The sequence below is a fragment of the Gymnoscopelus braueri genome, assembly GCF_963280865.1.
Source record: "Gymnoscopelus braueri genome assembly, chromosome: 18".
Lineage (NCBI taxonomy): Eukaryota > Metazoa > Chordata > Actinopteri > Myctophiformes > Myctophidae > Gymnoscopelus > Gymnoscopelus braueri.
Genome location: NC_137618.1, coordinates 18,845,901 through 18,870,946, shown reverse-complemented (window position 1 = coordinate 18,870,946; position 25,046 = coordinate 18,845,901). Strand labels below are relative to the sequence as shown.

The following is a 25,046-nucleotide window of genomic DNA, read 5'->3' as shown; positions in this document are numbered from 1 at the left end:
TCTCTAATGGGGATCCTTTAATAAACATAAACACTTCAGCTGGCCCACATGTTCTACCCAGCCTCAATTCCAGAGGGATTTGAGTTGACAATCTGGTACACAATCAGAATGGCACCAGTATGAATCTGTGCAAACTGAATCTCAACTTGTACTGCTGTTGTATTGTGTCAACCACTGATAGACATGGAGCAGGTACAGTACCCTTCACACCTACTGTATGTAAACCCTTAAACCCTATATACTTATGAGGGTAGAGACGCAAGCCGGGACTATGCAGAGGCGTCAAGTGGTAACCACTTTCAACTTGGCTTCCTTATTTTTGGCATGTCATTACAGGCAAAGAGATTCAAAAATCTTTCTAAAAGTTAGTGAAAATAGTAGTAGTAAAAATTGCTGAACTGCAAGTCTGATGAGGAGAGATGGCTAAGTGAACATCTGAAGCTACTGGTGATCAAGGGGAACTTATCTTACCACACACAGGCAACTTTCAAATAAAACACAGGCCCTGTCTCCCAAATCATTTCAGTATCAAGTTGCTGAGCACTTGTGACTTAGAAAAGCAGTTAATAATGTTACCTATGAGAATGTAAAGATTTTCAGTTTTTACAGTGTATACGTCCTAAAATCACACCCACCGCAAGCTGTTTCTTGACGCGCTCGTTCTTCTGCGCCTCAGTGACTCTTTGCTCCTCACTGCGTTGGCCGGTGACCCCGTCACTTAGCAGCTCGGCACTGGCTTCTTCGCTGTTCTCATCCTGCTCGTCCGGGGCCAGGGTCGATGTCATGGCCGTCTTTAACTCCTCTTTAGTCTTCTCCAGGTCCTCCTGGGCCGCCAGAGCCTGGTGGACACGGAGATGGACGTGAGGGTACGTAGAGAAACATGAGGACACATGCAGAAAGTAGAGGCATATTGAGCGTAGGCCTATATCGACGGAGATACAGGCATGCATGGACGTAGACACACCATGTCAATGACAGAACTTTGTCGTAGAGCTGCTCAGGTTAAACACACAGTCACGCACGCACGCACGCACACACACACACACACACACACACACACACACACACACACACACACACACACACACACACACACACACACACACACACACACACACACACACACACACACACACACACACACACACACACACACACACACACACACGCAAGTGGGGTAACCGTTACTTTGTGCTGCCATTCTGTAGCTTCCTCCTCCTTTTTCCTCTTGGCGTCCTCAAGCAGAGCGATTTTGGCAGTAAACTCCGCTAGCTCAGCAGCCTGCACAGAGCAGAAAGCGTGCACACAAACACACACATGCTCATGAAAATCCCTGTTGGCAGAATAAGCTATTGGAGGCATGAAGAAGTTTTGTTTACGCCACTGGGCCTGTGAGGTTGGCAAACATCAGGGACCAGGGTACGGTCACACATCTGTGTCAGAAGCGTTGTAGCCAAGGCATGCCGAGGCGTCAGGCGCATCAATTTCACATGTTGTCCTGCGGGTTGTGGGCAGTGTGTAGTTTGTTTCACTTACGTTGGAGTGGTTGGCTAACTGGAAGAGAATTACAAGCGAAATGCCTGCCAAGTGGGGTCAGCAACAGGGCTTCTTTTCTATTCTGACACCTCAGAGTTCACAAATGTTGAACTCCACGCTTTAGACGTGTTGAAAGCCACGTGCGTCAACATCGTCAACACGCCAAAGCGGGCAGCTCCACCCCTTTGCTCCCAAGGAATGGAGGTGAATGGGGAAGCTGACACTCTGGATGCCTCTGAAGCGTACAGTATGTGTGACCGTGACCGTACTATTTTAAATGGGTCAAATTGAATGGAGCACTTGACTTCACCCATTTTCAATCTTATCTCCATATAATTGGTATATAATACATATACATACATACGTATACATATAATAATTATAAGATAGCACCATTTCTGTCTACTTGCTCTGTGCCTCAGAGGGCTGTGAACAGTTCAGAAATCTACCTACCGATGACATAATCAGTGGGGTTTCTAAGATAATTAAACTACAGCCTTTCTCTTCCTGTGAAGATAGTACACTGAAAGAAAAGCCTATGTTCTTGCATCAATAAAAAAAAAAGTTTGAAATCTTGTTTGAATTGACCAAACCTGGCTTAAGTTGTTCTTTAGCGCTAGAATTTACCATTCAATGGAAAAGCACCAAAATAGTAGGAACTAATAGTTTAATTATATTAGGCCTATATTTAAACTGAGCATAACCTTTATATCCTGAACCTATATTTATCTTCAAAAGATGACTGCCATTATTACTACCAACCACATTCACATATAAGAGATTTTTTGCAACATTTAAGTAGAGACAATTACATTACCCTATTTAAGCATACATATTGGCTCTTATTACACTTACAGTATGCATGAAAAAAATAATTGTGAGGTTCCGACAGCAATGTTATGGTGTTTCTGAAAAGTCTAGCGTTACCTGCATCGGTATAACACCTGGTTTAGCCATGGAAGTTCAGCATCAAGTTTGCCTAACAATCTATGTCTTCAGCCAAACTTGTTTTGTTTTGCCTAAACAGAGCTCTGCCATGAATTTATGGCTTGGCTCAATAAATGGAAGGAGTGTTAGCTAACTGTAATTAACATATGATTTATTGTGAGAGGCTCGGTCGAATGTTAAGCCAAGGTCAACTGCCAGAACTGCCAGTTCCTTTGAAGGGTTTAATGAAGGGTTTAAGTGAGGAGATTAAAAACTTAATCCTTACAGTGCATAATTTTCAGAGAATTCCCCTGTCATGCCAACAGGCTTTCAACGAATGTACTTGTCTGTTCACAAACTCAAAAGCTCAATTTACTCGAATAATAATGTCTTGAAGGTCAGTTCTTGTCAGCAAGCAATACCGAATAAACAGTGCAGCGGTTCTTCATGTGGGGGGGGGGGTGGTCCAGGGATGGGGGTGGGGGGGGGGGGGTTCCAGGGAATCCCCAGGAAAAAATAGTTAATATAGCATCAAAATCAGTTCAACTGCTTCAACCCTATTTTATACTTCGGCTATTTTCAAAAAAGTTTGAAAAATCTTTACAAATAATTGTGAATCACTTAGAAAATGTTTAACTCAAACTTTCTCTTATGGGGGTCCCTGGCACGGAATCTTTTCAGATGGGGGACATGTTTGAGAACCACTAATGTAGTGCCGTATGGGAGCAGGGTGAGTACCAGTTGCTCCTGGGTCTTCTTCTGGTCGGCAGCCTGTTGGGCCAGTGCTGCCTTGGCCTCCTCAGCCGCCTGCCTCTCCTTGTCCAGCCTCTCGACCTCCTCCTTCGCCCGTTTCCTTTCCTGGTCCAACTCCAGCGCTCTGCGAGTCTGCTCCTCAAGCTCTGTGGAGTGCACGCACAACACGCACGCACGTTAACATTTTCAATATTGACTACCAAGGCAAATGTAAATCTTAAAAGTTTCACTTTTGTGGGTTAGCGTTAGGGTTCCTATTTTTACTTTGATGTTTGTTATACCTTTTATAAAGAAAAATCTTCTTCTATGCAAGATCAATGCACCAAGTCATATTCCTCTTATGTGAAAATATCTGGCCAATAAACTGATTCTGAGATTCTGATTCAAAACAATGAATACGCAGGAGTGATGACTGTGATGATGAATGTTGAACCTGAATGATGTATTTTTGGCATGTCATTATGGGAAAATATTTTCCAACCCGTTAGAAAATTTGTGAAAATAGCAGATCTACAAGTTCACGACGAGTCACTGTGCAACATGTCGTGAGATTGCAGATCGGCTATTTTCGTGCGACACCGTCACACAACAAAGCATGAAATAGGGCTTAAGTGCATGGTTAAAGGAACATTTATTGGATGAAGCCGTCATGTAGTAAAATACTGCATTCAATGCTTCAATCAATGAATAAACCATTCATCACAAAGTAACCACAATGAAAAGTGATAATAGTATATCAGAGATGTATTCTTCACATTCCATAAAAGGTCATTTTCCTGTAATTACTTCTTACATACAGCATTTCATGTTATTTTCTATGTTAAAGTTGTACAATGCAGAATCCCAAATAACGATTTTTAGCAACCTCTGCTGGTCACTACCGTCACTGCATACAATTTCCGTAATCCTCGATTACCCAGAATTCCATTCGTTTTCACCGGAAGCCGGAAGCGTTTCAAAAAGCGATCTTTTAATTGTTTTATACTATCTACGGATCGTTTCTCTTAGCCAGTGGAGCATTAGTTACCATGAGCTGTGCTTTCTTTTTCTGTTCTTTTTCGATCTTCCAATCCTACATTCTCTTAACATCAGCGTGAGGTTCCTTTTTGCTATTACCGCGGTAGTTCCTGGCCAAACAGGAAACCGTTGCGGTAGTTCCTGGGGACGTCGGCCACGACGTCATGACGTTGGCCAGGAACGTCATTTTCCCGGGAAAGTCCCCCCCTTCACCGTTCAATAGAAAATATATAAATAAAAGGCTTCCGGGGGTGAAATTCATGGAGTGGGTGTTGTGAAACTTTTGCCACTCACAAAAGATATACAATTTAACTTTAGTTTTGTTGAAAACGTTACCTAGTATTACTTTAAGACCTCGGGGCAGTTTACAACACAAAAGGAGATAATTGTGTCACCTACTTGTTCAAGCCTTACTTCTATGCAAATACCTCAAACATGCCACGGCTTTGCACTGGAATACATGCCAACTGTTGAAACGGCCTGCATTAAAAAATACTGACATTTCTCCCTCAAGTCCTGTATTTCTTTTAGTTTTTTTCGTGATGACATGTTATTATTATTAAATTACAGCGTGTGACCTTTTCTATGACGTTGTTCCATGTCAGGTGCTATTTGTACACTGTTTGCTTTGCTATGTTTTCCCCCTAAAAACAGTTGTGTGCACAGGGAACTGACACATGGTTGTTTAAAAAAGGTGAATGCTTGACAAATTACACAATTTGTCTCCGGCTGAAATCATATCACGCAGTATATTTTTCAACATACTTTTGATTGCATACACGATAGTATATTTAATTTTGGCCATACTAATCAGACGACGTGGAATGTTAGGAAAGTGCCCCATCTTGTGACAAAGCAAGGTACTGCATAGCTGTTCCCACTTCATCAAACAACTACATTCTAGATTTGTTTAATGATAAGAGGAGTGATGTTGCGCCAGAGATTTGATCACTGCACGCCATGTACGTTGTTGTTGTCGCAGCTACCTCACTGCATTGTGGGATATCTATACCAGCATAGTGTCCAGTATTGCATACTGTAATATTTCGTAATAGAATGGATTTCACCTAGCAACTAAGCGTTTGGAAACACTAAAAAGTCTTGCACTAATTCGGCATACTAAATAGTATGTTAGTATGGAAATTCAGATATAGATTATAAACGAGTCAGCAGGATGTAGGTGTAGACTGATTTATACTTAGTCACACACTGAAAATAGCAGGTCTAAAAGCTCACAACACATCTCATCACGATGCATTGAGAGCTTGTAGGTCTGGTATTTACGGCCCAACCTAGTATTAAATCAGGCATTACTCAAGCCTGCATCAATGTAGTGAATCATTGAGCATGTGGGTGAAGTGAGTGAGTGAGTGATTGTTGAACATATGCTGTCTAGCTCAGTCTGAATGTATACTTTATAGTGTGAGTTCTATACTGTACGTCCATGTATTTAATTGTTAGTCTTCACATATTATAATATTTTTCATTCTTGGTTGTCATTGCCTTGTATGTTCCATATTTTTGAGCAATAAAGTGTTTTCAAGTTCTGTTGCTGAGAGATGAGTAAGTAATTTTTCATCGTCGACTATATGTCCTCAGACAAGCAGGAGGCAGAAGATCCGATCATCAAAGCCAGAAGTGGCTGACCTACCTAGACTACACCGGTGACATCACACTTATAGCTGACACTATATCTTCAGCTCAAGAGACGTTTTTCTTTTTTCCCCCCAATTTCATTATGCCAATTAATCTACTATTAATTTCTTTCCCAGACATGTGTTTCTGCTGCTATTGAACCCTATAGGAGCCCCCACCGGGACAAAGTAGCGTCTTTACCCCCCTACTCCTTCCACTCAACACGCAGTTGAGTGGCAGTTGAGTTACATGCAGTAACAACGATCACCCTCCCCGCCCGGCTTCCCTCCCCAGAACACGGTCAATTGTGTTAGAATAGATTGGACGCTCAGCCAAACTGAATGCAGGGTGGATTGGAAACCCTCGCGGTGGACAGGTACTTTACTTCTGTACCACCCAAGAGCCTTGCTCAAGAGCTTTTAACATCTCCTGAAACGTCGGCAGCCAAATTGGGCTTAATGCTGAACGCCAAGAAGACAGAATGCCTGCATCTGAATGAAGAGTCGAATCATCCATCCGCTCTATGAACAGCACTAGGGCAGGCCAATATAATGATATAATATCGATACTGTGATATGAAACTAATCCTCTGGGATTTTGAATATTGTAATATCGTGATATGGCATAAGAGTTGTCTTTTACTGGTCTTCATCACTTAATCACAAAATGACGTTATCGTCACGATATTGATATTGGGGTGTTTGATCAAAGATTTGATTTTGTCCATACCAGCCCGAAACAGCATTGACATCAAGAAAATGTAAGATTTCAAATACCTTGGCTCATATTTAGTCAGCAGAAGAAAGGAATTCCTGACAAGAAAAGGACACGCCGGGAGTGATTGCAATAATTTACATCCAATATGACAGTCGGACGTCTCAAGCGCTAAGATTAACCTTTTCAAAGCCCGAAAGTATACGGTGCCGGCCAAAATGGACAATGAGCAAAGAGCTCCAGGATCGTCTTGACGGAACATACACAAGACTTCTGATGCATCCTTTCGTTGAGTAACCATCCCAGTAAAGTTCCGATTTATAGTGGCATCCCTCCCATTTCAGTTGCAAAGAAGAGTCTGCTTTGCTGGACATTGGTACCGAGGAAAGGGGAGATCACCTGGTATAGTCTGCTCTGAACTGCCCATCGCGAGGAAGCAGACCACTCACATCTCCAGATATTCTGAGTAGGGATGCAGGACTGACTGTGAATGAACATGTTGTGGCAACGAGCAACAGAAAAACAGCCAAGGGGGTTTTAGATACTCAGCTCCACGTTAGGCCTAACAACGTCCCTTAGCTGTAAATCATGGTAAACCACGGCCTCTTGGGGCTTATTTCTTTAATATGTGTGTGCATGAGCATGTGGGTGCGCATGTGGGCCTACTACTGACAGGGTTAACAGTCTATTGCTGCTAGGAGACATGTGGAAACCCTTGTCAACATCCAGGCCATATGCTGTAACAAATGCTGCGTTCTGCCCTCTAGCTGCGCAGAAATCCGTCTATTGAACCACACTCACTGCAATTAATAACATGAGCTGGTAATCTGGTAAGAGACTGAGGGCAACTGTGTTGTTTCCAGACAAAGGTCTGTAAGCTGGACTGAGTTCCCGTGCACAGAAAAAATCCTCAGTGTTATTTCACCCATTTGTAACTGTGAGAGTGTACAAACTGTTTACTGTACCTTTCTGAGCTTTCCGCGTCTGCTCTTCAATTTGCCTCAGCCTCTCCATCAATTCTTCCTTCTCTCTCTCTATCCGCTCCTTCTCTTTCTCTGCAATCTCTCGTTTCTTCTTTTCGTTTTCTAGCTGTGCTCTGTCAGAACAAAACAAATTACACAGCTGGCACATCAACTGCTACTTTTTAGCTTTTATTTGAATGACTTTGTTTGTTTTTAAGACAGCATTCTGTTCCATGAAAAGAAATATGAAAGACATACAGAAGTAACAATAGAATTTCTTGTCATGTAATTTATTCATTCAGTTAGGCTGTATGTCATTGTATCATCTTATAACAATCATTCCTTCTTGTGATTACCGAGTCAAAGCTTAAGAACATGTTGCATTTCTGCCCCCAGTTAGTCAGAAAATACTTTACAGACACTTGCAACTGCATTTACTATTACTTGACAATGCGTCTCTGTGTTAGAGCATGTTTGCTTGTGTTGCATTCTTGTGTGCATGTGAATATGCCTGTATACCGCAACTGGAGAACAAAAGGTCCAAATGGATCTGCAAGGCTCCATTTAAATTGCTAGCTGTATTGGTGCTACCTCTCCATCTGTTTGTGGTGTTTCTCCTCTCTGGCCTGAGCTTTCATCTGCTGCACTTCAATGGTGTCTGGCTTCCTTCTCCTCATGTACAGCTCATGGTTGCCCATGCACAGTGCCAGGATGCGCTTGTTGATCCGCAACCGTGGGGCGTAGAACACAAAGTCCTGGTGGACAGAGGACAGAGATGAAGATCACATGAAGAGCAAAATTCCAATTATGAAATGGATAGAAATGTGTAAAAAGTGTTATAAATTTCACACTACAACAGGAAATCACTATATTGTTTACTATATTTACTTACTGGGCCTTTCTTGTCGATGGGTTTGATGACAAACCTTTTGTCACTGAAGGAAATGTTCCTGATCTCGCTCCAGGGGAAGCCGATCTTTGGTGTCAACCTACGGAAAAATTACAAAAGATTACTATTTGAACAGTTATATTTTAACACATTCACTGCCAGGGGTAGTGCACCTGTCTTGTTTAGCTTCTGCCAGTTTTTTTTTCAATTTTTCAAACCTTTTTAAGTAGTCACAGAATATTTAGCTCCAGTATAAAAAATTGTTCCTAAATTTTTATCCCACGATTTTGTAACCCCTTTTTCTTCACCCGGTGCCAATTTACTAAGTGATCCTGGGCACTACACTCCCCCCACCAGCCTAGGGAGGCCAGGGCCGAGCTCATGCCTCCTTCAATGCATGAGAGCCAACTGACCATCTTGTCACCGCGTGGAAGGAACACCTTATTCCAACCAGTTCCATTCCCCTCCATCAGGCGCCCCGGCTGACCAGGGGGAGGCAGTATAGTGACCAGGATTACTATATGTTTTTGTGAGGGTATTAACCATAGATATATATAAAGGCTAGATGGCTCAAGGGGGCGTCGCAAGCGTAGCTCAACCCCGGCCATCTTGCGACAGTCATTCATAACATTATGTCTATGGTGCATGTACTATTGAAATAACCATAGCGTGCTCAATTTTCATCCGATTTTCAAACGGTTTGGTGTGTTGTAAACACCAAAGATGTAGTTATGATACTGCATACTTATAATTATAATCATGTTATTTTTGTTTATAACATTAAGCATGCAGTATCATAACTACATATTTGGTGTTTACAACACACCAAACCATTTGAAAATCGGATTAAAATTTAGCACGCTATGGTTATTTCAATAGTACATGTCGCAAGATGGCCGCCATGTGGCAACGTCGTACTCCATTGGCCAGTAGCGCGGGCGAGTCATCTAGCCTTTATATATATCTATGGTATTAACTACCCTAGGAGACACGGGGAGAACATGCAAACTCCACACAGAGTAGGCCCTTTCGCCATTTAGCTCCAGTATGATCGATCCCCTGATGGTTACAAATCATGGGTTTCACTGTGCTTCCGCAAAAAAAAAATGGCATTGCACCTCCCGTTTGCTTGTTATCCGGCAATATCCGCCGTTAAAAATAGCATGTTTTGCCAAAAATACATAGTAAAACACAGGAGCCGAGATACAGGTTATTTCCCAAATAAATTAACCAGGAATGGAGCAGTAAATCTTCGGATCGCGTTATCTCCTGGCTCGTGTACGTTTTACGTGATTGGCGGTGAACGGTTGTATTTGCATTCACGTAGATCTATGTGATTGGATGACTTAATCTCAATTATAATTTTGTCCCCACTGCTTTGAGAAATATTGTGACTGTACATTTGCACATACGTGAAATTGGTCCTCTGCATTTACTCATCCTAACACAAATGTATTAGGAGCAGTGGGCGCTATAAATACAGCGCCTGGGGATCAGTTAGTTAGGGGTTAAGTGTCTTGCTCGGGGACACATCAACACAGACTTTATTTTGAGTCACTTATTCTTTTTATTTAGTTATTCACTGTTTGAAGTCTGGGAGAGAGACATGAGAAGACATGAGATGAAAGCTCTGGATCTGCAAGGAGTACCCGAATGTTTAAAGAGATTAACTTATTATCCACCACATCATCTACCACATTAAATGTTTCTTAGGTTTGGAAACTTAACTGGCCACCTGTGTTCCTCAAATTAAAGGGACACTGACAACAATTGCAGATTAAAGGTCGTAACACACGGCAAGCGGTTCACACGGGCGTTACCGCTCGGATCAGCGGGCATCACGCCGCGATCATTGTTGTTTTGTCCTCCTGCGCGGTGCGGTGAAAAGAAAAGCTCACCACAATCCAATCCAGCTCTTGCCGCCCGCGCGCGTGTGCACAAACGAGCACGCCCGCGAAGATTTCACGCGATTGCGCCCGCTCGCCTCACCGCCACCTCTCGCGCGTCCTAAATAATCGCCCGCCTCTCATTGAAAATGTATTACATAGGCGCGTTGGCCGCTTGCCGTGTGAAAGGACCTTTAGACGTTTTAAAGTTCATTCAAAACCATGCTTTTAATAGTTTGATCAGGATGATTGATGGCGTTTTACTGCCTGCCTCCCACGAAGAATCCAATAGTATCTGGATTTCAGCGAGGACACAATGGAAAAGTTGCTTGTCGAAGTCTTTAATGAGCAGTTTGGTGACTGGGTGTGAAGGATCCAACACAACAGAATGCACAGGAATCTCAAGGGACATTCTGGCCTGTCAGCTTATCAAGTTCAATGGCAGGGGCTCTGAGCTTGCTGTTGAGAGGAAGAGTCTTTCTGTAAGTCTGCAAGGGTTTCAGGTCCATTGGAAAACGTTCGGTTATTATCAGGGACTACAGATGAAAATGATCTCTTTGCTAACTCTAGCTCATTTACATTGATGTGAAAACTGAAATGTTGATCAATGTACACAGTCCCTGGTAGGTAGCAGGGACTGATTATGGCTTGTGCACAGGGGCCCTCGAGCCAAGGGGGCCCTGGCACTGCCACCTGAAAATCAACATTTCGATTAGTCAGTCAGAGACCCCTCGATCCATTTCATCTACTTCCACAGATTTCTAAATAAAACATGTGTTGTCTAATGACACGTTTCCAATTGTGTAAAATAAAATACACTCTTATTTTGGACGCCTCCCAGTTGTAGGACAAAATCCGATTTATTTTAAAGCCACTTGACAAGCAAAACAACGGACCTGGATTAAATGCGAGAATTTGGCAAAAATTCATATTTACGATAAGAAAACCGATTTTGTGCACAGGGCCCATTTTCACTTTAATCCGTCCATGGTAGGCAGGGAAGTAAATACATACATATATATTCTCCTGTATTCTGTATCAGGAGTATTCTTTCAGTAAGAGCTAAATAAGTCACTGAAGACAAACTTGGAACAAAAGCTTAGCATCACACCAGCATGAGATTTTGGAAACATACCAGTAAACCAGGGGTGGGCAACTTTTTCTGGTACCAGATCTACTAAGCTGTTTTTCATGGCTGGTGAAATCTACTATCATCAGACAATGAAAACCACCACCGCTTTTATCTCATTATAGGCAGCTAATTAGAATAATACGAACATACTGTAGAATAAGAATCAATAATTTAATTTAAAAGATAAACCTAACATAGAATACGTCAATAGTTTCATCTGAATAATAGGTAAGATACATTCTGAAAATAATAGTTATGCATATATTGTGCAAAAATGATATACAGGCATTTTTAAATATTGATGACAGCCCCTCGGGATCATGATGGCATTTTAATCAATTTCTCATGAAATCTCCTCTATAAAGGGCTTCATATATAGCAGTTATTTTTAAAAGTACTTAAACTACAAATAATGCTGATCACATTAAGATTATTATGGTCAATCAAAAATAAATTATGAAGAGCGCTCATGTGGTATGTTTTATTTGCAGTACTGTCACATCACCAAAAGAGGGCAGCATTGTCAAACCGATGCTGCAGCAAGGCTACGCAGGAGGCTGTGAAACCTTATCCAATTAAAACCCTATTCTATCATGCAGCTACTCTATAGCTGCTATACGATCCTCCACGTCCTTCTCGCATACATTTTGTCCCATTCATGTCCCAGTCATAAATTGACCCATGAGAGTAAAAATGGACCCAGGCTCTTTTTAAATTAATATTCAAATCAACACGGAGTGTAACTCTGAGACTGTACAAACGTAACCTGTTACATTTGTAAAGTCTCAGTGTTAAATTAATACACATTTTACAGTGTGTGTGTGGTCCTTACTTGTCTTCGTGTTCGTAGATGTTGAGTCCCAACGCGTCCACACCCAGCCACAGCTCTGTGCCCTTCTTGTTCTTGATCTCGAAGTAGTTGACCCCGTACATTTCCAGGTCCTGAGCGATCTTCAGATACTCCATCATAGAGTCCTCTCTGGAGACACAAACAACACATCAACATTACGGCACACACGCGCGCGCAGACGCACACACACACGCACACACAGAATACAAAAAAGCCCCCTCAGCACACATACACACATGCATACCAAGGTGATCACACACAGGTTGCATGCGCCAACCTGTATCACGGCAGTGAGTAAATTATTCATAAAAATTAATGTTGCAGTCAGTGTGTATCGAAGTGTCAGTCCTTTACATTGCATGCATGGTGTGTGTCAACCAACACTGTGTGACACACACACACACACACACACACACACACACACACACACACACACACACACACACACACACACACACACACACACACACACACACACACACGCATGCACGGCACACACACACACCTGAGCATGCTTCTGTGTTCCTCATGCCAAGTCTGTATTCGTTCCTCCCACTGTTCCTTAGTCAGTTTGTGTTGCTCCAGAACTCTGTAGGGAACAAATACACGCACAAGATAAATAGACAAATAAATATATATATAGAATTAGACAGGTCAGAAAGGGCGCCACAGAATTAGCTATCACTTTAGTTCCAGAGTAATGTGGATACAAAGTACCACACACGCTCACAATGAAGACTGATGGAATGAAAATGACAGAGTTGGAGAGGGTTAGGTACTGAGATGGGAGAGAGAACAGCCCTGAATGCAGTGCCTCTAGTGGTCACAAGAATGTGATTTTGGACAGACATACAGACATATTTCATGTGGGGCCCTAAGACGTAAAACGACAAAGTAATGAAAACATGTACGACGTGGAGCAGAGTATGTCCTGTGTTAACAAATGTGTGTGTGTGAGTGTGTGTGAAGGTGAAGGAGGCCATTCTAAATGATGAGAACTACTGTCCACCAGAGACAGCGGTCCTACTGTGTGTGTGTGTGTGTGTGTGTGTGTGTGTGTGTGTGTGTACCTTTGTGGTAGTAATCTGTCGGAGGATAGGTATCCAGGTTTGTGGATGTCTTTGTTGTAGTCAGCATACTTGGCCTGGACAGAGTAGGAGGCCAGTAGGACCGCTGTTTCTGGTGGACAGTAGTTCTCATCATTTAGAATGGCCTCCTTCACCTACACACACACACACACACACACACACACACACACACACACACACACACACACACACACACACACACACACACACACACACACACACACACACACACACACACACACACACACACACACACATATTGGGAAAGGTTACCACCATTGAGAAAAACTCGTGCATATCACATGTGCTTGTTTGTAACACGAAAGCAGTAGTTTGGGATCAGTATGTATAAATAAGGGTTTAAATTGGGGACAAAATTGGTGTCCGTATTAGATTTGACTGAAGTTTCATAGGGTTGTGGTTAGGGTAAGCGGATATGGAATTAATGTCAATGCAATGTCTTCCAAAGTTTGTGAAACCAACATGTGTGTATGTATGCGTGTGTGCGTATATGTGCGTGCGTGCATGCACGTGCATACACATACCTGTAGGAAGAAGAGTTTCTGTGTGATTTCCTGGATGAGTTCCTCAGAGACGTCCTCTGGGAAGAACTTGGCTCTGAACTTAAACTGCAGTGGGTTCTCTTTCTTCACATCCTGCTGGGTCACCTAGAAGCAACAAACCACCAGGACACTGGTTCAGATAACACTTACCGTACAATACACTTCAAACTTACTCATGAATAACCAGCTTTAAGCTTCATTTACCTCCGCAGTACAACCGGGTGGCTCGCCGTAAAGAGACGGATCTACAAGCTAACAACGCCTCGCAGCGAGTTGTTGACTTGTAGATCAGAAAGCTTGCAAGTGTTGTGAGCCTGTAGATCGGCTATTTTCAGCAAAGCCATTTTATGCAGAGGGAAATACTAGCAGACCTAGTATAGAGCCCTGGAGGACTCCAGAGGGTTTAAGTGGTTAAAATGAACAAATAATTCCTGATTAATTACCATTTCAATTGTCCTACCTTCTTGTTGAGTTTGAGCCACGTGACGTAGCCTTTACTGTCTGTGTACTGAAGGCCAAAGAACCACACCTCCCTGAGACCCACCGTCTTCACCACCTGGAATGGAAACCACACATTTGACTTATTTTATATATATAATATATATATAATGTAGAAACGTAAATATATAAGTATAAAGGGCATGGGAACAGTAACAATATAAATGAGTATTGGAAATTGTGCATCTAATAACATATGCCAGACACCATTAGGACAGATACATAAAATGTACAGTATAATAACAACCCCTGTCATAAGCAGCTCTTTCACAGTAAAATGAACATGATCAATATTACAATATTAAATCAGCATTGTTCTTCTTGACTCCACACAGTACGCATATTATTACCCCATCTACAGTGGATTCAATAACTTGGATCGATTGCGCTCGTCTTGCTAAACTGTAGCCATTCAAATTCCAATATGTACACAGTGTAACGCGCGCACACGGGCACACGCACACACACAATCAAGGAAATCTGTTAGTTGCTCAAGCGTACACAGTAAAATCCTCTGTTGATGTAACTCCGAAGAGTGTACAAATGGAACCAAAACAGGTCCAATAGGTTCCATTTGTACATTCTTCAGAGTTATATGAACACTGAGGATCTTATTTAAGTAGGAGCTGCTTCCTCTTGTCCTCTGTGAGAATGGCTGCTCAATAAAGAAAGTACAGTAACTCCCTCCCTCCTCTTCTTTTTTTTCCTCTTTAATCATCCCTCGTTCACTGCATTTAAGCCCCATTTATACTTTGTCGCACATTTACAACTCACAATGTTGTGAGCTTGTAGGTCTGCTACAGTATTCCTGGCGCGTGACACTGTTGCGCCGACGGAGCATAAATTAGGATTTAGACTCGCCGTTAAACAATAAACTGTGAACATAACTGTACCCTCCCTGACGCGCACACACACACACACACACACACACACACACACACACACACACACACACACACACACACACACACACACACACACACACACACACACACACACACACACACACACACACACACACACACACACACACACACACACACCTTTCTGTATCTTCACATGATTGTTTTTCCATTTATGTACAGATTAATTTATTGTCCATCGCAAGACGTGTTAGGGAGTATACAGTAGATTAGGCTTAATGCTGCCACTGTTCTGTCATTGTTCACAGGGAAAATAATTAATGAGCAAGAGAGAGAAACTGAGAGACAGAGAAAGAGAGGGTGAGATTAAATGAGAGCCAGAGAAAAAGAGAGAGCGACAATTAAAGAGAGGAGAGATAGAGAGAAAGACTAAGTCGAGGTAGAGCTGGAACGCCCCTAAGGTGCTGTGTACACTCAGCCACTCAGTTCTAATGTGATTTACACACAGTCGATACCAAGACATTCACTATCTTATAATTAACTCTCTCTCTCTCTCGCTCACACACACACACACACACACACACACACACACACACACATACAAGGCAAATTGAAATAGCACATAATCACACACATTATTTACACTGTCTAAACAGGGTTCCACTCAAATACCGATAACAGTGGGTCAACATGTGCGCACTTATACCGCACGTTCAGACACAAAGGCACGAATGCACACACACACACACACACACACACACACACACACACACACACACACACACACACACACACACACACACACACACACACACACACACACACACACACACACACACACACACACACACACACACACAGCCTCGGAGGCTCCAGTGTGGTGTTAGGAATGCTGCATGCAGAGTGCTCTGGGAGTGCTGTAAGCTCTGCATAGAGGTTCAAAGCCACTATACTTAGTTGCCAGCCAGTGTTGTGGGCCAAAGAAAAAGCTGATCTACAAGCTCACAACACATTGTGAGCTTGTAGATCGGCTATTTACAGCGCACGATACCGACCGCCAACAAAGGATAAATGGAGCCTAACAAGTGAAAGCTGGGAATGTTGGATGGATTTGGACGAGTCACGTTGACACAAAGAGATCATAAAAGAGATGGAGCGAGAGAGAGTGACAGAATTAGAGAGATGGAGAGAGAGGGGGTAGAGATAGAGAGAAAGAAAAAGAGAGGGAGAGAGCTGATAAAATGGGTGAAGGTGAACCCCTGCAGAACCAGTCAAGATTGAAATCATATCATTTTCAGGCATTTATCAGACAGTCTTGTCCAAAGTGAGTAACAATGCATGCAAGTTTGGGGTCTTGACGTTGCTTGACTGCTATAAGTAAGACACACTCTTCCATGTATGGTTAATACAATAATGTATGTTGTACTTTTATGCACTGAAAATAAATGCCGGTGGATCTGGCTTTTATTTCAGATTTTTTGTCTTTTTGTGTTTTATCATTTTGACAGGTATACAAATATATGTTCATGTATATGCATTTTTGTCAATAAAAAGTCCATCAATCAAGCAAAAATATGTATGGGAGTGTAATGTGTGTGTGTGCGTGTGCGTGCGTGGTTGTGTGTATGTACTGTATGCATAATAGCTGATGTGTATAATGGTGTATAGTGTACACCCTAAGCAAAACCATTGTTTTATGTTTGTCATGCAGATTAATTTGATTAAAATGCTTTCATAACCCCCTACCACCTTTATGCCTTTGCCCTGTATGTTCTCCTCTCACATGCAGACACGTGATTTGCTAAATCCAAGCTAAACATAATAAATTTGAGCAGCAGCAAGAACATAATAGTTATGAAAACAATAAACACAAAGGAACATGTGGCCCTGAACTAAAACTGGGATGAATTTGTATTTGTCGAGAGAGATTTCTACAGTGCTGGAGGCTGGACTAGAGCCAGACTGATATATCGGTTTGGCCGATACGATACGTATATCTGCCATTATTTTACTTTTTTATTACATCAGTATCAGTAGTTACAGTATGTAGTCGACTATCGTTGTTGTAGTTTCCTTGAGTAAAGACCAAACACCCTTGTAAGTTGCTGCAGTGCAGACACGAGCAAGGAATAAGTGTCTGAACTGTAGTGTTTAAAATGAGATCCAAACACTAGAAGTAGGTAGCGCTCTAAAAACTGTGCTTTTACATTAGACGCTACAATAATGTCAATCACTAGCTCGCACAGTCGCACACGCACACACACACACACACACACACACACACACACACACACACACACAACGGGTTCACGTGGAGGCCCAAGTGCAGACAGAGTACATCCACTAGTGTCCGACAGCTGGTTGCTATGACGATGATGCATGGTCACAGGGAGTCAGAGACATGCAGATCTGGTGAGTCAGGCAGGCTGACACCGTGCCAGCTGTCAGTGTGTGTGTCTGTGTGTGTGTGTGTGTGTGTATGTGTGTGTGTGTGTGTGTGTGTGTGTGTGTGTGTGTGTGTGTGTGTGTGTGTGTGTGTGTGTGTGTGTGTGTGTGTGTGTGTGTGTGTGTGTGTGAAGGAAGGAAGTCGGAGTAAGAGGTGAGACATTGATGTACTGACAGACAGAGCCAGGAAGAGAGACATGTACACATGTGTGAGTGCATGCGTACATGCATGTGTGTGTGTGTACAGCATGTGTCTGTGTGTTTGTCAGTACTATTTATGCTCCCAACACTGCATGCCACCCATCCATTGACATCATAGCTAGAATCACGAAACTACAAAACTCACAACGCATCACATTGTATATCTGCTAGTTTTTAATTTGCTGTTGGACTACTGTTTGTAGAAACTCCAGTAAGGTGCGTGTGCGTGTGCGTGTGCGTGTGCGTGCGTGTGAGTGGTTGTGTATGTGGTTCTCAAAGTGGGGTTTCCCAGCAAAATGTGTTAATATAGCGTCTCAATAATTGTAACCACTATCATTTCATACTTTGGCTATTAACAAATAGCAGATATTCAAGCTGACAGCACGGCACAAAGTCAGCTTGTACATCTGCTATATTTTTGAAAAGTATTTTTTTATATTGATTTGGGGGTCCTTGACACGAAAAAGTTTGAGAAGCACTGGTGTACGTGCATACATCCTCGCTGCTCTATATTTAGCCCAACATGCTTCTCCATCAATGGAGTGCCTTGTCTCCATTCATTTGAGACCACTTTGAAGTTCCAGGATTAAATGAAGCCTGCCAGTCATATCAGCACCCTGCATCTCATTCACTACTATGTGGTGGGAGAGGGAGGGAGAGAGAGAGAGAGAGAGAGAGAGAGAGAGAGAGAGAGAGAGAGAGAGAGAGAGAGAGAGAGAGAGAGAGAGAGAGAGAGAGAGAGAGAGAGAGAGACTCGGTTTCTCAGCTAGACCTGACATCAGGATCAGGTCAGCACATGGCCTTGGTGTAGGGTGACCTGTGTGTGTGTGTGTGTGTGTGTGTGTGTGTGTGTGACACACACACACACTGTATGGAGAGTGGCAAAGAATAAAAGAGGGAGAAATAACAGGCCAGGAGAGAAAGAGACACTGTGATGCATAGCGAGAAAGAGACAGAGTGCAGGGTCATGCACATTCTGTTTGTGACTGAAGCAGTCATGCAGTTAGTAGAATGTGTTGGTCTGCATAACGAGGCTGCATGCAGAAATGCACCCCACCACTTTCTATTGTACTGCCCTGAGCACCGCAGTACAGCAGAGGTCACCACAGGGCGTGTGTGTGTGTGTGTGTGTGTGTGTGTGTGTGTGTGTGTGTGTGTGTGTGTGTGTGTGTGTGTGTGTGTGTGTGTGTGTGTGTGTGTGTGTGTGTGTGTGTGTGTGTGTGTGAATATGAATTAATTAATCTTGTTTTAAGACCCATCGCTTACGGGATTATAAGACACCAAATAAATAGAATTATACAACGTTACATTCACTTCTCAATGGCTGAAAGCTACACAAATCTGCACACAGAATTTAAATCATGATTTGTTAACAACAGAGCCAAACTAAATATATCACATACAGTATTATGTCGTCTTTGTTTGTTTATCACAAGCTTTCTCTAAATAATCACCAAAAGTAAGAATGTACCCTTGCTCAGGGACACTTAAGAGACATAGACCAGAGCCGGGATGCGACCTAGGACCCATTCAACTATGGCTGCCCTACATTATGACAAAGAAACCAAGACTAGCCACCTTGATTTCCTGTATCTGTGTCATGTGGGTTTAGGAGACCTGTGTGAGTTTTTTAATTGAAATAGAGAAAGTGGAGCGACTGCGCCCACTTAGACCCTTTGTGAAGAAAAACATGCAGTGAGTTACTTCCTTGGCCTACTAGCAGCGTGCACAATCAATTTGTCCAGCAGTTTGCGTGATTAGCCCCACCTGCCCCAGACAGACGTATAGAGACTCACAGACAAAAGTCATACTACAATATTGTGTGTTAAAAAAAGAAAAGAATCATAGAATATCATAAAATAAAAATAGATCATTTTACTGCTTTGTTTCACCCGTGCCTTCCATGATAATGTCATTTGAGTGCACTTGTTTCCTTCTCTCATCTCAGCCAGCCTTTGGTTTATAGTTGACATAGATAACAATATGAGACATGAGTAGAAAAAGAACACGCACAGGTACTTCCTTGGCCTACTGGAAGCGTGCACAAGAAAGTATGTGTTGATCATTCCAGCGGTTTGCGAGATTATCCCTGGACAGACAGGCAGACAGACAGACAGAAAACATACTGTGATCTCCACACACTAGTAATATGCTCCCACTCTGTCTGTTTGTTGCAAATTCAACAATTCGATTCACATCTGGATCTTCTTCAGGAAAAAGATGTGGTGTTTCACATCTGGAACTTATTTAGGAAGAACCAGCATGACCGAAACATAGAATTTTTTATAAACAGTGGAAGCCTAGTGTGCCGACTTTATTGTTGTTTTCTTGATGTTGATCTGTTTGTCCTGCACCTGGACACTAAAGTGGATGAGAATGCCCTACATCTCTTGTCGAAACATTCCCGGTGTCTGGCAGAGATAATATAAAACTTTCTTTTGTCCGGGGATCACCAGGGTCCAGATGGCCCATTATGGCTCTGTAACTCTGAAAGTTCCAATCGATTTGTACAATCAACACAATCAATACAGAGTTAAATGAACACTAAGGATTTTACAGTGTGGATTGGGATCTCAGGGATAAATATATGGTATCCAGTGGGGGTTTGTGGCCTAATGCTTATCAAACTGGGGGGTTGAGAAACACTGAAAAACTGATGTGTGAAACAAGACTAGGTCCAATAATGGCGAGGCTTCATGTGGACCTTCCATCCATTATAAAAAATAAAGTCAAAGATTTAAAATATTGTGTACAATATTAATATATTATATTATTATAAAGGAATATGTCACTGATCAGCCCAGGAGTTTGTGACAGACAGACTCAGCTGTCATCAAATGTGGGCAAGAATTGAGCCCCCAAGTGACTCCACAAAAAAAAAGAAGAAAGCTGAAGGACTACAGGCAGTAAAAACTAGTCTGTTTAAAGGTTGATATTCCTGTATGGCCTCATCTCGCAGCTTCTGGTGCTTCATGTGAGGCTTTTGTTTTCTACTTGCATCTCGTATTTTCCTTTTCTGCACTTTGCATGATTCGATTTATAGCGAGGGCACTGTGTTGTAGGAAAAACGCTCTCGAACATCTGACTTCCATTGACTTCGAGCTTTGTTTTATAAAAAAAGTGTCCTCTGTCACTGCATACCCACAAACCTTCACATCCCAATCTGAAAGCTGTGCTGAAAACAGGCCTTTCTAAAAAAAAAAAAATCAAAAAAGTGAAGCAAAAGAGAAGAGATCATAATACGTGAAAACAATTATTAGTTACTTCCTTGGCCTACTGGCAGCATGCACAAGTGGTTTGTGAGATTAGCCCGGGACAGACAGACAGACACAGAGATTGGAGATGGCTTGCCTCCTAAATATAAAGCATTTCATGAAAAACAAAGTAAAAAAGACAATAAATAAATAAAACCGTAATGTCACCACATAAAAAAATGATATCTTTACTGCTATGTCACAACAGCACTTTTCACATTGATGCCTTTGAATTGCACTTGTTTCCTTTCCTCTGTCTTTGGTTTAGTTTTTGACAGACTTTGGTTTAGTTTTGGACTGAAACTTGGCAGTTTTGCGCCGCCACTCTTCCTCAAAAGATGGTGCTTCACTTTCCTCCATATTCCTGAAGTCCTGGTTGACCTCCTTCGCTCCGGTCGTCTTGTTTTCTTTTTTCTCCACAACATGTCCCCTGTCCTGGATGTGGCGACCGATGGACATCTTCTCCAGCCCCCTCCCTGTGTCCCTGAGCGCCTGCCGGGTCTCCTTGATCCCCCCAGGGGCACGGCGGGTCCGTGAGGAGGCCTGGAGCACCTTTGGGGGCTCATCTCCAACCTTGGAATAGGACATCACTTCGGAGGAGCTGAATGAATGAGCGTTTGAGTCATTCGACGGATCATCAAGGTTTCCGTCCTCCATCCTTCTGTGCATGGTCCTCATGAAGCCAGTAGTCATGCTGAAGGGATCCATCACGTCCATGCCGTCCCTGTGTTCGTCCTGCAGTGCCACAGGTGAGCTGGACTGTCCTGGCGCTGCGTGTTCACGCTCCCTCCTGTCCGTCAAGCGGGGCATGAAATGCTCGCCAAAGAGCTCAGAGACACTACGCCTCATCTGGCGCATGGGTTCATTGATATCTGAGAAAAAGGGGTCCTCCTCAAGTTCCTTGAGAAAGCTGTCAAACATTGTCACTGGATCTAGAGTTGCCAACAATAGAGAATAAAATACTATGGTGGGTGTGTTGTGCCCGTTGAATGTGCATCGGCTCTATTTATTACTATTCATGACGTACCATGACGTCACCAGCCAGTAACAGGGTTCTCCCCTTCTCTCCAGCTTTTTAGTAAACAAAATATATTTTCAGGTCAGGACACCATTAGTCTTGCGTACCCAGACAACTATTCCACAATCTCTGAATGCTAAATAGGGTCTGGAACTACACCTCCCGAAAGCCGAGAAAAGAAGCTGTCAATTGTTCGTCATTTCCATTCACGAAAACATATTTTAAAATATCTTAAAAATATATATTTTTAAACCCATTTCTGATAAGCTGCAAGTTGCTTAATCGACTTATTAGATTTACAGTAGCACAAATTTACACAACTGCAAAGACGAAACAGAAGCAGGGAGGAGGCGGGACATCTGCTTTCGCCCCAGATGTTTTTTTTAACTGTATGACAGAAGCATTTGAAATTTGTGCAACACGCTTGAATAAAGTACAGCATTAATGTATGTAAAAATATAAAAAGTTGAAATATAGATGCACAAGGTTTCTGCCCGGCAGCGCCGATATTATTCTGTGCAACTGTATACCATTCCATTCCAGTTAAAACTCCAGTGATTTTAGAATTTTATTAAGGCATAAGGAAATTTGGGAAACATATCAGCATTAATACTACACCATACAAACACCATAGGGGGAGAGCCTATCCCATTCTGTCCTAAGAGCTTAGTTCACCAAGACGAGATGACATCTCTGTGGCCAAAGCAAACGTTGATGAAAGAACAGTAAGGAAAATAAACAATGATTCCTCTGTGTCACTGCAGGCCCACAAACCTTCACATCCCACTATGGAAGCAGTGCTGAAAGCAGGCCTTTCTCTTCACACAAACCCACACGCACGCACGCACGCACACACACACACGCAAACACACGCGCACGCACACGCACACGCACACGCACACGCACACGCACACACCAAACTCCCACCTTTTATTTCCACTCTCTGTCTCTCCAGTCTGGACAAAGCCTGCTTTGTGTGTCTCTCAACATAACCAGTACCAGTACAGCCCAGGGCAAGCTGGGCCCAGCACCTACTGGTGCACACACACACACACACACACACACACACACACACACACACACACACACACACACACACACACACACACACACACACACACACATACTTCCAGTAATACTATGTATTATAGTACTACAGTACTATACACACTGTGTGTGTGTGTGTGTGTGTGTGTGTGTGTGTGTGTGTGTGTGTGTGTGTGTGTGTGTGTGTGTGTGTGTGTGTGTGTGTGTGTGTGTGTGTGTGTGTGTGTGTGTGCTTGCATGCGTGTTACCTGGTCAAAGAGCTGTTTGCCTGTGGTGTTGGGCTGTATGGCAAACTCCAGCTCCGCGTCCATGGTGGTGACGCGTACATTGATCTGCAAAGACACACAAATAAAACATTTAATTCATCTATTAAATCATGCTTTTTTTTCCCCCCAACAAACAGCATACCGCATGTAACAACGTCATTGTGTTGTTTTGTTGTTTACGGGGGGAGGGGGGGAATAGACCACAACCAATCACCATTCGCCCTGTGCATTCATGTTGTGTGGTGCCGTGGAATAATAATTTCTTAATTCATTCTTATGCAACTGCCTTATGCTTCATTCATCCTCCGTCATACGATACTGAAAATAGCCAATCTACAAGCTCACAAAGCATCACATAAAGACATGTTGGGAGCTTGTAGATCGTCTATTTTCATCAGTCTAGCTGGGTTTTTGGTCATCCCCCCGCCTTTCCTGTCTCTCTCTCACTGTCACAATCAAAAATAAAGTGGAAATACTCAAATGAAATACTTGTGTCTCTGATTCCATTAGTGTCAACATCACAAGGCACACATATACTGTAGGTGAGTAGTGGCCCGTGGATACGTGCGCTCCTTCTACTGTACGTGCCAATGCATAACTTAAATTTGAGAAAAGTTACAACTCTGCTTTGTCACTCCCTGCATAATGCCTATTTCAGACTGATTGATCAACCCACTGAGGAGAAAAATGCATGGGAACGGATAATAATAAAAGCCATCCGTCCGGGCTATGGGACTGCACTGCATCTGTGACTACAGATCCCATAGCCTGCATGGCCTATAGCCATATAGGCCACATATTGGCCACATTGCTAATGAACATAGCCAATGTACCGAAATGGACCCTTATACTGTAGGTGACAGTGTTTGTGATACAATATAATAATATAATGTGTGATACAATATAATAATAATGTAATAAGCCATAGGATGGTTTGGTTTCTACTGTGCATACAGTACGTTACAGTGACAGTAGCCTGGCTCTCTTATCTGCCTCTCACTCACTATCGGGCCTCTCAGCTGGCTGTCTCAGACCCACAGCACTCTGCTCTGACTGACTGAACAGCTGGAATGAACCCGTTGACAGAGTCACACACACACACACAGTCACACGCAGTCACACACACACACACGCACGCACGCAGGCAGACACACACACACACACACACACACACACACACACACACACACACACACACACACACACACACACACACACACACACACACACACACACACACACACACACACACACACACACACACACACACAGAGACACGCACAGAGACAGACACACAGAGAGAGACAGACAAACCGGGAGAGAGAGAGAGAGAGAGAGAAAGACAGAGAGAGGGGCATAGAGAGACCAAGAGAGGACACAAAATGGGACAGGGAAAGAACGATGGAAAAGATTCCCAGAGGGAAAGAGGGAACAGGAACATGTGAGAGAAACACAGAAGGCTCCATTTATAAACTACATTTGACATTTCATAATAAAGAGTG

General features: G+C 42.8%; 1 protein-coding gene across 3 annotated transcripts in view; it reads right to left on the bottom strand.

Moving 5' to 3' along the window:
- The window catches only part of LOC308073441 (radixin), a 51,488-nt gene that overhangs the window by 1,289 nt on the left and 25,153 nt on the right, over positions 1 to 25,046 (bottom strand). For 2 of the 3 annotated variants that reach the window (XM_080412345.1, XM_080412347.1), the window contains exons 3-14: positions 23,527 to 23,610; positions 14,413 to 14,508; positions 13,935 to 14,057; positions 13,372 to 13,523; positions 12,807 to 12,890; positions 12,284 to 12,430; positions 8,437 to 8,533; positions 8,136 to 8,299; positions 7,548 to 7,678; positions 3,202 to 3,362; positions 1,189 to 1,281; positions 636 to 839 (exon numbers count right to left, since the gene is read on the bottom strand). In XM_080412345.1, coding sequence (XP_080268471.1) covers positions 636 to 839; positions 1,189 to 1,281; positions 3,202 to 3,362; positions 7,548 to 7,678; positions 8,136 to 8,299; positions 8,437 to 8,533; positions 12,284 to 12,430; positions 12,807 to 12,890; positions 13,372 to 13,523; positions 13,935 to 14,057; positions 14,413 to 14,508; positions 23,527 to 23,610 — 1,536 coding nt within the window. The remainder of the gene's footprint in view (positions 1 to 635; positions 840 to 1,188; positions 1,282 to 3,201; positions 3,363 to 7,547; positions 7,679 to 8,135; positions 8,300 to 8,436; positions 8,534 to 12,283; positions 12,431 to 12,806; positions 12,891 to 13,371; positions 13,524 to 13,934; positions 14,058 to 14,412; positions 14,509 to 23,526; positions 23,611 to 25,046) is intronic. The other variant, XM_080412346.1, reaches the window with a different exon arrangement.